At 52.0% G+C, this 14586-nt stretch overlaps 1 protein-coding gene across 18 annotated transcripts in view; it reads left to right on the top strand.

Moving 5' to 3' along the window:
• Positions 1 to 13867, top strand: part of FNBP1 (formin binding protein 1) — a 148486-nt gene extending 134619 nt beyond the window's left edge. For 9 of the 18 annotated variants that reach the window (XM_047701233.1, XM_047701231.1, XM_047701229.1 and 6 more), the window contains 4 exons: positions 3226 to 3358; positions 4741 to 4862; positions 5150 to 5289; positions 6807 to 10110. In XM_047701233.1, coding sequence (XP_047557189.1) covers positions 3226 to 3358; positions 4741 to 4862; positions 5150 to 5289; positions 6807 to 6985 — 574 coding nt within the window. In that variant the 3' untranslated portion in view covers positions 6986 to 10110. Of the gene's footprint in view, positions 1 to 3225; positions 3359 to 4740; positions 4863 to 5149; positions 5290 to 6806; positions 10111 to 10785 lie in introns of those variants that run through there. The other 9 variants (XM_047701232.1, XM_047701230.1, XM_047701228.1 and 6 more) reach the window with 2 other exon arrangements.
• Positions 13868 to 14586: the final 719 nt, after the last annotated feature.

Here is a 14586-nt window from a genome sequence, read left to right as displayed (position 1 = left end):
GAGGCAGGCAGAGAGAGAGAGAGAGAGGGAAGCAGGCTTCCTGCTGAGCAGAGAGCCCGATGCGGGACTTGATCCCAGGACCCTGGGATCATGACCTGAGCTGAAGGCAGTGGCTTAACCCACTGAGCCACCCAGGTGCCCCAAAACACATCATTGTTGAAAGAGATTTTTAATGCAGTTCTCTGAGTGACAGGTAGAACAGATTAACAGATTCAGGATAGAATTTTTTTTTTAATTTAAAATTTTTTATTAACATATAATGTATTATTTGCCCCAGGGGTACAGGTCTGTGAATGGCCAGGTTTACACACTTCACAGCACCCACCATAGCACATACCCTCCCTATTGTCCATAACCCAACCACCCTCTCCATACCCACCCTGGCAACCCTCAGTTTGTTTTGTGAGATTAAGTCTCTTATGGTTTGTCTCCCTCCCGATCCCATCTTGTTTCATTTTTTCCTTCCCAAACCCCCAAACCTCACATGTTGCCTCTCAAATTCATCATATCAGAGAGATCATGTGATAATTGTCTTTCTCTGATTGACTTATTTCACTCAGCATAATACCCTCTAGTTTCATCCACGTCGTTACAAATGGCAAGATTTCATTTCTTTTGATGGCTGCATAGTATTCCATTGTATATATAGACCACATCTTCTTTATCCATTCATCTGTTGGTGGACATCTAGGTTCTTTCCATAGTTTGGCTATTGTGGACATTGCTGCTGTGAACATTCGGGTGCATGTGCCCCCTCGAATCACTACATTTGTATCTTTGGGGTAAATACCCAGTAGTGCGATTGCTGGGTTGTAAGGTAGCTCTATTTTCAACTTTTTTGAGGAACCTCCATGCTGTTTTCCAGAGTGGCTGCACCAGTTTGCATTCCCACCAACAATGAGGAGGGTTCCCCTTTCTCCTCATCCTCGCCAACATCTGTTGTTTTTAGGACAGAATACTTAAATAATATAATTGACAGAACTGACCTCAGACATGTCTATCCAATAATTTAATGGTGCACATTCTTTTCAAGCACACATAGAACATTTCCAACAACCTGAGCATATCCTGTTTTCACAAAACAGATCTTAACAAAATCCAAGGCTAGACACCATTCAAGGTGTGTTCTCCAAAGCCTGCAGTAAAGTTGGGTACCAATAACAAACATTTAGAAATTAAGAAATGTAGCTCTAGATAACTCAGAGACTAAAGAAGAAATCAAGAGACACATTGGAAACACAGACCTGTACCCCTGAAACAAATAATACATTATATGTTAAAAAAAAAAAAAAAGAAAGAAAGAAAAAGAAATACACTGAAAGCACAAAAAAAAAAGTCATTGGACGATATCGGAGCAGAGCTGAACCTGAACCCACATTCCACACATTACTGGGCTGTCACTGAGGCAACACTCACAAAGGGAACTTTATAGCTTTCCATATGTATCAAAAACAAAAAACACTAAACATCAGTGAGCTGAGTGTCTATCGCAAGAAGTTAGAAAAAGCACAGCAGATTGAACCCAAGAAAACAGAAGCAAGAAAAGAGGGTAAATTAATGACACAGAAAAACATATGCACTCAACAAAAAGGATCAGCAAATCCAAAAGTTGGTTCCTTGAAAAGACGAATAAAGTTATACATCTGGGGAGACCTATGAGGAGAGACAGGAGTTGGAGAATCACAGAGGTAATGAATCTTGACAAGTCTTTGGAAAAGTTTTGCCGAGAGATGGGGCAGTAGCTGGAGGTGTAGCCATAAGGTCAAGAAAGGAATTTGGTGGGGCGCCTGGGTGGCTCAGTGGGTTAAAGCCTCTGCCTTTGGCTCAGGTCATGATCCCAGGGTCCTGGGATCGAGCCCCATATCGGGCTCTCTGCTCAGCGGGGAGCCTGCTTCCTGGTCTCTCTCTGCCTGCCTCTCTGCCTACTTGTAATCTCTGTCAAATATATAAATAAAAATTTAAAAAAAAAAAGAAAGGAATTTGGTAAAGGCGGACATTACAGTTTGTTTGTTGTAAGAGCATTTATTCATCTCAGATACTTACTGAGCATCTGCTGTGTGCCACGTAGTGTCCCGCCCCTGGGGAGATACCAAGTTAACAAAAGAGCTTGAGCCCATAGAGCTTCCTTCCAGAGCTTCCACTGAAGTAGGAAGAGACGGAGGATGAACAGTAATAAGCATAATAACAAATGTATGGAGTTGGAGAGTGACTCACGGGGTGGGAAAGAAGGAAGGGGAGCAAAGTCAGGGGGCAGGGAGTGCAGGGGGAGGGAGGGCTGCAGGGGAGATGTGGCCTCAGGGGAAGCGGATGGTGGGTACCCACAAAGGAGCAGCGGGCTGGGCGGGCTCAGATGCAAGGGGACAGGCCCAGGCCAGATGGGGACTTTGGGAAATTCTCCTCCTATTATTTCTATAGTTTCAGTTAAACCATTTCCCATAACTCTAACTGGGTTTGCTTCATTGGTCCTATGTTGTATAACAGGTCGAGGCTGCCTTTTACTGAAGCTCATTAAAGTTGGCCCCTTACCACCTGCAGAGTCATTTGCTCTAAACTTTGAACATCTCCAAACCCTACGGAACCCTACGGAAAGTCCCTCAGTCCCTCGGAGCCAGAATTCAAAATTAACAGAGCCCTTTGGTCCCAGAGATAGCCCCAGGCATGGCTGCCACACACCTGGAGGGATTATCTGCTCAGGCCACTGCGGGGCGGCTGCCCTCCCGGCTTCAGGAAGGGTGTGGGGCCTGGCGATGGGTCGCCTTGAGGCTCGGTTGCCCGCCTGTCATGGACACCAACTGTGGGTTTGGTTTCTTAATAGTTAAAAGAGTGTGTCATAAAATTTCCAAAGACGTTAACTGCTCCTCCACGAGGGGAACGCATGGGAGCCCGTGGGACCCAGAGTGCCAGCTGGAGTTCTGTTTTCGTCGTGGGGGGCGAAGGGAGGGACGTGACTGATTTGATTCTCAATCTCAGAGGGCCGTGGGAGGTACCAGATACCATTCAGAAAAGGCAACCGAAATTTTAATACCCGTCTCTGGATTATACAGACCTCGGGAGCAGAATTCTTACGGAGTTTTAGGATGAAAGCAGCTCCCAATACTCCCCTCCAGCCCGCGCTGTGATGCCACCATCCCATGTGCCGGTCCGTGCGGCGTGCGGGGCGGTAGGAGAAGACACTTGACGGATGACATTGACCTTTACTGTGTCCTGCTCCCTCTTTCTTTCCAGAGATGCCATCACAAAAATGAAAGATGTTTACCTAAAGAATCCTCAGATGGGAGACCCAGCCAGTTTGGATCATAAATTAACCGAAGTGAGCCAAAATATAGAAAAACTGCGACTAGAAGCCCAGAAATTTGAGGTATGAAAACGCTGCACATGAAAAGCCCTGTTGGAAGAAAAAGAAACCGAGGAAAGGCTGGGGGTCGTGCTGGGTTCATGCCGTAGCACACCAGCGATTCGTGCAAGACGTATGGCTGGAGGGTGTTGGGAAGGGGGAGGTTGGCGAGTCATGATAAAAGGAAAAGTGGTCACACCCCTGGCTGTTCTGCCCCGTGGCATGCCTTCGGCCCAGGACTCCCCTAAACCCAGCACTGATCAATGTATTTGTACACCTTGTCCTTTGTGCTTGGCTTGGTCGGTCCTGTTCCAGCCCCTGCCGATGAAGGGGACAGCTGTGCGTGGGCTGTCGTGAATCCAGAAGTTAAAAAAATCAAGTCAGATACATTACGGTTCTTACAAAGGACCCATTATCAAAAGGTTATAGAGGTGACAACCACTGAGAGACACCGATTAGAAATGAGTAGGAAAGATCAATACTGTAGTTTTTAAGGAGGGAGAGAGAGCACTCAAGAGCTATGGGCAGAAGGCTGCTTGTACCCACAAATTTTGAAGCTACAGAACATGGAAAAATACAGCAGTGACCGATCATGCCAGTCGGAATCGGTTACTTCCAGCAACGAAGGGTCAGATACAGCTTTTTAAGACTCTTCCCAGACTCCGCCAATCAGTTAGAGGGTTTAGGACCTCGAACTGTTCTTTCCTGGTCATTTTTTTCCTCTGGCCTTTTCGACACTATTTTAAATGTTGCCCAAGATAAGTTTATCTTTTATCTTAATTTGATTTCCTGGAAACGCATTTCTTTACCCTTAAAAAGAGTGACTCACTCCTCAAAACAGAAGGTGCACCTAGCTTTCACACTGAGTCTCTGCTCCTGTGGGACAGGAGCCCCTTCTCCAGCGGGAGCTCACAGTCACAGAATTTTGGAGCCAGAAGGAACCAGAAGCGACTTACCTGATCTCACAGCTGTTTTCAAAAGCCCAAGAGTAGCGGGGCACCTGCGTGGCTCAGTCGTTAAGCTCCTGCTTGATCTCAGCTCAGGTCTCGATCTCACGGTTGGAGATTCAGGCTCTGCGCTGAGCTGCACGCTGGGCATGGAGCCTACTTAAAAAAAAAAAAAAAAAGCCCAAGATTGTAACACAGTCCAGCGCTCTTTCTGCCACATTGTGACAGTGGCCTAAGCCCACTTGCTTCTACTTCTCCAGCGTGAGACGGGCTGGGAGCCGTTGCGTGTGGGTACTTGGTACAGCTGCATGCAGAGACACAGGAGACCCCCCCCCCCCCCAAGCGTGTGGCCCTTCTTGAATCTCAGCCTCAGGGACCATGGAGCCCCCCTGAATCCGGGGCCTTCAAGACTCCCGGGCCGGGCCCTCAGCTGTGCTGTCTGGTGGCTTTTGCTTGCAGGCCTGGCTGGCGGAGGTGGAGGGTAGGCTGCCGGCACGTAGCGAGCAGGCCCGCCGGCAGAGTGGAATGTTCGACGCCCAGAACCCGGCCACGGTCAACAGCTGCGCCCAGGACCGCGAGAGGTACAGTATCTGTGCCGCGCCTGCCGTCCGGCGGGGGCAGCTTTGCTTTGTGTCCGTGTTGCAGTTCTGGAGTCTAGAAACGAGCGGAGGCACTTGCTCTGTATACCGAGGAGCCCGAGATGCCTGACCTGCCCTTTCCCCACAGCATGGGTCCCTCGGGCCTCGTGGGGCGGCGATGGAGCACGCAGGGTGACCCGAGGTGGCTTTGGTGGCAGCGGTCGGGGGGGCAGGGGGCGAGCACTTCGCTGAGCAGTCGCTATAGTTGCTGCGTGGTTTCCTCTCTTGAGCAGCCCGGATGGCAGTTACACGGAGGAGCAGAGTCAGGAGGGTGAGGGGAAGGTGCTGGCCACGGACTTCGACGACGAGTTTGACGAGGAGGAGCCCCTGCCCGCCATCGGGACCTGCAAAGCCCTCTACACGTTCGAAGGTGACCTGTGTCCGCCCGGTTCCCCGCTTGTGCACGCTGTCCCGTCTGCTATGACTGGACCTTCTTCCGAAGCCTTCCAGATCTTTCTCACTCGTTTTACCCTGTGTTCTGCTCACCGTCATCATCATCAGTATTTGGTTCAAGGTTGCATGTTTTGCCCATTATTCTGCCCAATGGAGCAGCGTTCATGCAGCTTACTTGCAGCAGATAATGTGGAATACTGATGATTTTTTTAAAAAAGATTTTATTTATTTGACAGAGAGAGATCACAAGTAGGCAGACAGGCAGAAAGAGGGTGGCAGGAAGCAGGCTCCCCGCTGAGCAGAGAGTCCGCTGCGGGGCTCGATCCCAGGACCCTGAGACCATGACCGGAGCTGAAGGCAGAGGCTTAACCCACTGAGCCACCCAGGCAGCCCATGATGATTTTATCCATTCATCCAGTATTTCCAGGAGATCCTGTCTTGTAAAGCCCCCAGAGGGATGGGGTACGGGATGGGCTGGTGTGGCGTCCGCCCCTGGGGAACGAGGACAGACACACATTTGGGGGAGGTCCGCTGGCGGCATGTACCAGCGGTGGGGTACGGAGTGCTGGGCGCTCACGGGCCAGGGTACTCACTTCCTTCAGAGAATTAATTCAGGGAACTCTCCAGGCCTCTGTGCATCGGAGGGGAGAAGGTGAGGGAAGCGTGGGCTCGTGGGGCTGGAGCTTAGACATCTGAGGTAGGAATGATAGAATCTGAGACTGGGGCTAAGAGAGTCGTCTGGATTTTATCTGGCAGCAGTTGAGCTGTTGAAGACGTTTGAGCGGGGCGTTGGCACCGTTCGAGCTGCGCCTTCGGATATGTCTTGTCACGTGTGGGGGACCAGTGGGAGAACAGGGATGAAGGGTTTGAAAGATTAGCCTGGAGTTGCCAGAATGATGTCCATGGAGAAAGATGCGAAGGAGGCCGTGGGAGAAGCAGGCTGAGCTCAGGTAGGTTTGGGAAGCTCTGGGACAGAGGGATCTTCCAGATCTTCTCACGACAGACCACCTGTGTGGTGGGACGAGAAAGCTCCAGGTTCAAGGTCGCCATCTTAATCTCATCCCCACGCCTCGGCCCCACCCCGACGGCACCCCTGTAAGCAGCGCCCTGGCTTGGGAACGCTGTGTGAGCAGGGGGCGCTGTTCTGGGGCAGTAACGTCAGCAAGTGGTCTTGGGGACCCCAGTTAACGAGTGGGGACAGTGTCTGAAAGGGTGTCATTAAAGCCATAAGCGCACGCTCCCCACAAGAGACGAGCAGACCAAAGATGTCCCCTGGGGGAGCACCTGGCTTCCTGGGAGAGAGAGGAGGCTCCCTGGAGGACTGGAGAAGCATTGTTGGGGGGGTGGGTCTGGAAGCTTCTGCGTGGGACGAGCCCTTGCAGGGTCCATGCGTCTGTCCCTCCCTCACTGCCCCTCTTCCCTTGCTAGGCTCCCCGTTCGCGCTCCGCCTGGCTTTGGCGAGAAGCCTGACCCCTTCTGATGTTGCTTCTCCAGGTCAGAATGAAGGGACCATCTCCGTGGTTGAAGGAGAAACGCTGTACGTGATCGAGGAAGACAAAGGCGACGGGTGGACCCGCATTCGGAGAAACGAAGATGAAGAGGGTTATGTCCCCACTTCGTACGTCGAAGTCTATTTGGACAAAAATGCCAAAGGTGCTAAGACTTATATTTAATACAACTTAAAAAAAAAAAATTGGAGTTGTCTGTCCCCACAACTATGACTGTTCCGGGCGGTTCTTCCAAAGCCGGAGGACCCCGGAGTGCGTGCTGTCCCGTGGCCACGTGGTGGGCTGGTGGGCGCTCGACACCCGGATTTCCTTGTCCGGTTTTGACTATAAAACGTTTCACTTGCTCATGGAATAGGACAAGGAAAGCTGCCAACTGCCAATTTACAATTTTGTCATTTGAGCTCAGATAAACAGTTCTTCCTCTGGCAGTATCTGTAGGTATCAAAAAAAAACAAAAAGTTGCCTTCTAGCTTCTAATTGCTATTTCTGAATTTAAAAAGTTCACACACATCAGCAGGGTGGGCAAGACTTCCGTTCTGTTTCTCTCTCGCAACTGCCGTGAACGCGACCCCCTTAGGATGTTACGTTTTGAAACTTCGTAACTTGAACCACGCTCGTTCGTTTGATCTTACAATCATTTGCTTTGGAGGAAGTCATCAACAAAACCTCCCCTCCTCGAGGAAAGAATAAGACGAGTCCTATATTGGTACTAAACGTGTGTATTTTTCCTTCAACGTGTTTAAGACCATTGGTAGATCGTCGTGTTTTCCTCTCCCGTCTGCATGACCCCAGACAACCAGCTGAAAACTGGAAAAGCTCGGTCCACGGTTAGCCGGTAGACTTTTACACGAGGCCCTGAGCTCCCCGCTGCCCTTGACAGAGACGATCAGATGCCCTAGTGCTGATTCCGTAACGGACCGAAAACCCGGCGTGCTTCTGCTGGAGCTTTTGTGGCCAGAGGAGCGGCCTTCAGCTCCCCGGTGCCCAGGTGGGGCTGTAAGGGGCAGCAGCTGCTGCTACAACACAGAAGCCCCCCAAGCTCATTGCTTCCGCACACGTGTTTTGGCTCGGTTGGTTGGTTTTTTTGATCCTTGGCATCTTTAAGACCCAAAATATGACTTACTGAAAAATCATTTTAGAATTGCTAGCTCGTTTTATTTTACATAATGAACCATAACCAGACTAAAGTATTTCACCGTCTTGAAAGGGGATCTGGGTCGCGTGGGGATTTACGTTTTTTAAATCGATCACAGGCGTGCGCCGCCCCAGCTGTGCGCCCGATTCGAGAATCTACCCTGCGGTCCCAGAGAACCAGCTATGAAGGGCTCAGGGCCGAGGGGTCAGGTTCTGATTTTCTTTTTATTTGGCTTTGAGAATTACTTATTCATGTCCTTCCTACTTTTAAATAGGAAATTAGCTCCTTGCTTTTACACTGTGAGCTCCTTTTAGAAGCGCAAATCGATTTAAAGTTGATTCTACCAAAAAAAAAAAAAAAACTGATTTAAAAAACAACAGCAGGGGGCCCCACTGTTACAGGTTCTTGTGGATTCTCTCAGAAAGTTCTCATTTCCCCAGGACCACCAGAATGGAACTTCGTGAACGTTAATGACAGCCTGATTTTTAATACACGGTCTGTTGTTAAATAATGATTGGTTGCCAGGAAGTTGCAAAGACCGTACAGAGCCGTCCCGTGTACCCTTGAGCAGGTGTCGTCCCCCCCCGCCCCCACCAGTGGTGGCTTCTGATGGAATTGTAATACAAATGCCCAAAGCAGGAAACGGACATTGGTCAGCCCGCTTTTTAAAAATATTTTGTGATTCTGGTTTCTTTTGCCTTGTTCTGCCTTTACTGACGTAATATCGATAAAGCCATTCACCCTGGACCCCAGACCTCTCAGGAAAATCGTTTCTGTTCCCCTTTGTGAATATTCCCCACAAGTAACTCTGCTGACCCTGAGGCCACGGGGTTCCTCCTCTTCACGAGCTGGGGGAGGTGACAACGCTGGGCATGGACCCAGGCGAACAGGGGGGGGACCTCAGCTATTAGAACCAGAGCTTTCTGTCTAATGATGGGACCCATTGCCAGCCTGTGAACTGCTACAGGAAGTGACCCAAACACTGACAAAGTCTTAAAATGGCCAAGAGGACGAGAGCCTTTGGAAGCCTCCCTTGGAAAGTATGGCATTCCATGACGTTGTTGTGGGTTTATTTATTTAGGTGTTGTTTTTTTTTTTTCTTAACAGTTGTGCAAATTTGATTCAGAAAACGGCTCAGTTGGTTTGTGGGGCTGGGGGTGGGGGTGGGGTGGGGGCGTGTGTCGATTTTGGGCGCATAATTGAATGCTTGTGATGTTGTGTGCCCCAGGCCCTTAGCACAGGCAGCTGCGGACGAGGGATGGAACAGTGCCTCGGTGCCAGCCAGTCAACACACCAAGTATTAGGAGCAGTCCTGAAACCACTCCCAAAGAATCAGAGTTCCCATTTCTGCCCAGAATATACTTTGGTATTTTTCGACCCCCTCCCACCACCCCTGGTTATCTGCTAAAATGAAAGAAGCCAAGTCTCAGCTTGTGGGTAAAGTTTTCTCCTTTTATTTTAGAGACGCATTTCGAGGTTCCTCGCGTATGCATAGAAGCCTGTCTTCCCCACGGGTTTCTAAACTTGTGGGCGCCCCCAAGAACACTGCCTCCCGCCAACCCCTCCCAGGCCGAGGGGCTGCTGCTTCCTCATGCCCAGAACTCAAAGCAGCGGTTTTTGTGCTGTGCGCTCGTGTGTGTGTGTGTGTGTGTGTGTGTGTGTGTGTGTGTGTGTGGTCTACGATGTGACTATTTAATAATTGCCAAAATATTTAGACTAGAGGAACGTCCAGTGGTCAGTTGGATCTCTTCTTTCATGGTTCAGTTTGGTTTTTTAAATTGCTTTCTGTTAAATATGTCCGAAATCCCCCCGCCCGCCCCCCATATATTTGTATATACTGCCGTTTAAAAACTAAAAGGATGACTTGAATTCCTTGTTTTAACGTTTGACTCTCTTGTCTGTTTGTTTTATTGGTGATTCTGCTGCCTAATGACCGTTTTTGTTTTGTAACCGCTGGGGAGGCCGGAAGGACTAGGTCCCCCGCTGGCTGCTCAGCCTTGACTTTATTGTAGACACTTGTGTTCTGAGTAAGTTTTGCTCCAACACGGCCAAAATGATTGTCTCTCTCTCTTCTCACCCTGAAAGAAACGAATCTGTCTGGCTCCTCCTGGTTGTACCCTCGTATCTGCCTCTCTAATAAACGTATTTTTCTCAGTGTTGTGTATTTTAAATGATTTTTCACCTTTTCCGAGAAAATGATTCTGTGTAATCTGGGCATTTAACTCTGTTGTCTTCAGTCATGGGGACCTTTTCCGGCCAAATGCTTTTTTAAAATTCTGCCCTTCCCCCCACCCTTTTAAATGATGACACCTGCTCTGTCTCTCGCCCTGTGTGCACCTGAGGGCTTTCCGAGTCTCTGTCGCCTTCCTCTCCTCCCCACTCCGGATGAAGAACTTTCACTGTTGATTGCTGAGTAACAGGTTTTTCCTTTTCACCAAGATTTTACTGGGTTTTGTTTTGTTTTGTTTTGTTTTGTTTTTTGGTAAAGCGCCGACAGTGTCGGTCAGGGCGGAGAATCAGGCCTTGAAATTCCTTGCATCCGCCTGGAAAGCGGGTTGCATTTCTTTCTTCCAAAACTCAGCGGACCCAGAAAGAGGGGTCGGGGGTGGATGGGCGCGGGTCTGCCAAGTGGGCCTTTCTTCCCCCTGAAGGGAAGGCTGGCCCCTGAGGCGACCAGAGACCGTGAAAGTTCCTTATCTCCGACGTGCCCCATGGTAACACTCCACGCTCTAGAGCTGTCCCCCTCCCTGGCGGTGCAGACCAGATGCCCGCCCCGAGCTGCCGGCCTCCCTCTAAACGCTCTTTCTCTTTCTGTCTTTTTGTGTTGTAGATCCCTAGAGGCGGTTGCAGGAGCCAGAGCCTCGGTGAGCCTTCCCCGGAGAAACCCTTCGGTCTGCTTGTCTCCACAGGCCTGGGCGCCCGCGCGCTAGTAGACGGCTCCCGGGCTGGGCCGGCCCGCGGTCCCCTCTGTCGTCGCGGCCTGAAGCCACATCCTCTCCCCAACTGCCACGCGGCTGCTTTGCCTTTTCCTTTCTTTACTCCCAACAGCATGCTTCTCGTGGCCCGTCTCCCCCCATGGCCCCATCTGGCCACCTCTCCGGGGGCAGGTCTGTCCCTGTCCCCGTCCCCATCCCCTTCCACCCCACATGGGGCCACAGAAGGCAGCTAGACACGTGTTCCCTCCTTCCCGGGCCCCTGCCTTGGCCCTCAGTCTACCTGGCGCATCCTGGCCCGTCCATGGTTCACACTGTGCCTTTCGTGAAAACTTCACCACCGGTCTCCCCGCTCCCCCGGGGAGACTAACAGAATCTGGACAAGGAGGGTCAGGCGTGCGCTGGGCAGACTGAGCGCCCGAATGTCACAGGTGGGTTCCCGGGTCCCGAGCCCCTTCGGTGGTCCTTTTCTGGCTAGGGGTCCTCGCCTCGTACTAACCATCAGCTCTTGCAACATTTCCTGGCCTGAGAGTGTCTGTGGGGGACACGCAGGTGCTCACACGCAGGCACACAGCCCCCTCTGTGGTGTGCACGCTGACACACACACACACACACACACACACACACGTTTTGATTTGGGGCCTGTGCTCCGTGGCCTGGAAAGGTCCACACTGGAAGTCAAATTCCGTCTCTTGAGGGCCACACGCAGAGGCTTGTGTCCACCTGCCATGGAGTGAGGGAAAGTCCCAGCCCACCGTCTCCCCGCCTTTGCCCTGGGAGCGGGGGCCGCCGGGCGAGGCACTCAGCGGAGCCAGAGGCTCACCTGGGCGCCAGCTCGTTGCAAAGTGAGAATTCCCGAGATTCCCATCGTAGGATTCTAGCACTCTCCGCACCAAAGACCCCGTGCTGCTGGCGGTCCTTCAGGTGACCCTGCGGCTTCTCCGTGTTCTCACGTGCTCCGCGGGCCACGGAGACTGGATGGAGCTGGCTTTTTGAGCGAAGTCCCTTCCTCTTATGGATCCTTGAGGAAAACGTGAGACCACGTAGCCCGTGGCCAGGTGTGCCGGAGCTTCCCGTCTCTGGTGCCGACACGGTCGGTCAGACGTCACTGGCTGCGAGTTTCTGTGAATGAGAACCATCCGAAGCCCAAGAAGGAAATCGGGCCTCTGTCTTGTCTCGTGTGGATGTTAGTACCTGGGTGGTGACCTCGAACATCCTTAATTCTCCTCGACATTTATGAATCTAAGACAAGGATGTCTTACGGGAGCCGAAGGGACAGGGACAGAAAGGACAGGTGCTAAGGGATGGGCCTGTGTTCAGCGGCCACAAAAGGGTTCCTCTCAGCAAACCAGGGTTGACCACGACCGCGCACCTGCTTCCGAGAGCAGCTCGGTGACGAGAAGCCTCCAGCAGGCAGATGTCTGGGGTAAGCAGGTGATGGGGAAGTGGCTTCGGGTTTAAAGGCGAGCGAGCATGAGCGCGCTCCCCTCTTCTGTCTTTCTGTCTGCGTCTCTGTCTCTCGCCCTGAAGGGGGTAAACCCTTCAGCGGAAGACCAGCTGCCCAGCTGCCCACCTGCCCGAGCGGCTCGGGGCTGCTGTGTCAGCAGCGCGCCTCCCCTCCCCACGGCGGCTGCCCACCTCCCCTGCAGCGAGGTCTAGCGCCTCGTGAAAGGGCTGCTCGGCAGACGCCCCTGTGTCCCTGCAAACCTGCAGGTGTGTGGTTAGGACGGGCCGGCCCAGCGGCTCCACGGAGGGCTTCTCCGCCAGCCGGGGTGGTGGGCAGGGAGTGCGTATCTCCACGAACTCCCGAATCTCCCCAGGCCAAGTGGACCGCTCTCCACTCCGCAAGGATGCTAAATGGTTTTTTAAATCAATTTTCAGGCCTCGGGAATGCATGTGCATTGCATCATTCATACTCTGGGGTCAGGATAGATTAATTTCTCGCAGCATAGGGAAAATGGTATAAGCTACAGTGATTTTGTTCTTTTAGTGTCTGCTAAGCCCAGTATAGACTATGCTCGTATCTTGTAACCCCTGCGCCTTTTTGTTTTGGTTTGTTTTTCCTTCTGTACCGCCTGTGTCCAACAAGGAACGGGTCATAGGTGCTTCTCCGTGTTAGCCTTGGTGTTCTCCTTCCGGCAGGTCCGTGTGGCCGTGTGGGAAGGGGGGGCACTGCAAACCCGAGCTCGTTCAAGGAGATGAGTTGTTAGAGGGTAGTTGAGGTGTCTTCTCTGCTCTGGGGATCCTCCTGGGAAATTCGTCTAGAGGACTGTGGACCAGTTCCCGTAGAGTAGGGGAGCTTCGCCATCTGCTTCTCGGGGGGATCCCCCTCCCTCCCCCTTGGCCTGTCACTTCTCCCCAGTGCTAGAATAGTGTTATTGTAAGAATGACTAAGTTTTAAGACACCTGCCCTGAAGGTGACCTAAAAACAACGTGAAAGGGAGGAACTTGTCATTCACCCTGTTTTTCCTTTGGGTCTTTCGCGCGCTCCCCTCGGAAGCTTCCAGGCTGTGAGGCTCAGGCCGGATAAGCTGTAGCTTATCTCGAGGGTGGTAGCCCAGGGCCCCCGCTTAGGCGTTCTGGTGACATTTGTAATTACAGGAGAGAGTTCGCTGAACATGGAAAAGGGACATGGATGCTGAGTATTTTTCCAGAAATCTGTTTCATACTTCCTCATGCCTCTGCCTCCCTGCGCTTGTGCCGTCAAAACACTTCTTTAAAAGAGCGATCCAAAATTCTATTTTAACCTGATGTTGAGCACCTTTAAACGTTTTGGTTTATTTGTGTGTGTGGCACTAATTCTAAACTTTGGAGGCATTTCAGTGTTGTAACGGCCCCTGCCATTGTGAAGGTTCTGGAGTTGCCCGTTTGTCTCTGGAGATGGAATTAAACCAAATAAAGTGCTTCCATTGGAAGGCTTATATTGACCTTGTAACTATATGTTAATCCTCTAAACGTTAAATAAAAGTATAACCTCTGTTATGTTGTCACGGGACTGTTTCTGGCACGAAGAGGGGACCCTGGGCCTGGAAGCAGGCAGGGCCCAGGGGCTGGGCCCGTGTGCCCCTCATTGATTGACTGTGTGAACCCACGACGAGTCCTGTAGCCATCCACTCCGGCCGGGCCTGCGACCTCCTAGTTGTACCTACGGCCCCGCCTGCCGGAGGACAAGCTGCCTGGGACCCTGTGATGTGGGATTCTGGTCGGTTCCGTACAGGGATTGGGGCGGGGCTCCTTAGGAGCAGCAAATGTGTTTTCCTAGCACCTTCCACGGGCGGCTCCTCTAGGTCTTCGGGGCCCCCATTGTGGGGGGCAGGGGAGCCAGGACCACGGGGCACGTTTGCATTCTGTGGGCAGTCCGCTGTGACCAGTGCCGGAGCCCACCCTCTAGGGAGCCTGGCGGCAGTAACCAGGGGCTCCTGCGACACCGGAGCGACACCGGAGCGGGGAGGACAGCCGGCCCTGCCCCTTGCGGATGTGTGCGCAGCGGGAGGCCCGGTTTCCGGCGGGCGGAGAATCCCACCCCAGGCTTTGCGGGGAAGGTACGGTGATTTGTGCCCACACCTCTTTAGGTCCTAAAGCCCCTCAGAGCCGTTTTAGAACAGTTGGGAAGGAGTGAGGCCGCTGCAGAGGTGCCAAAAGGCGGGAGGCCACCAACAGGCGGGGCTTCACCTTGGCCCCAGCCTCCCCCCAGAAAT

The sequence above is a fragment of the Lutra lutra genome, chromosome 13, assembly GCF_902655055.1.
Source record: "Lutra lutra chromosome 13, mLutLut1.2, whole genome shotgun sequence".
In the NCBI taxonomy this organism is placed as follows: Eukaryota; Metazoa; Chordata; class Mammalia; order Carnivora; family Mustelidae; genus Lutra; species Lutra lutra.
The sequence above is the reverse complement of the archived record's forward strand: the minus strand, read 5'-3'. Positions and strand labels throughout refer to the sequence as shown.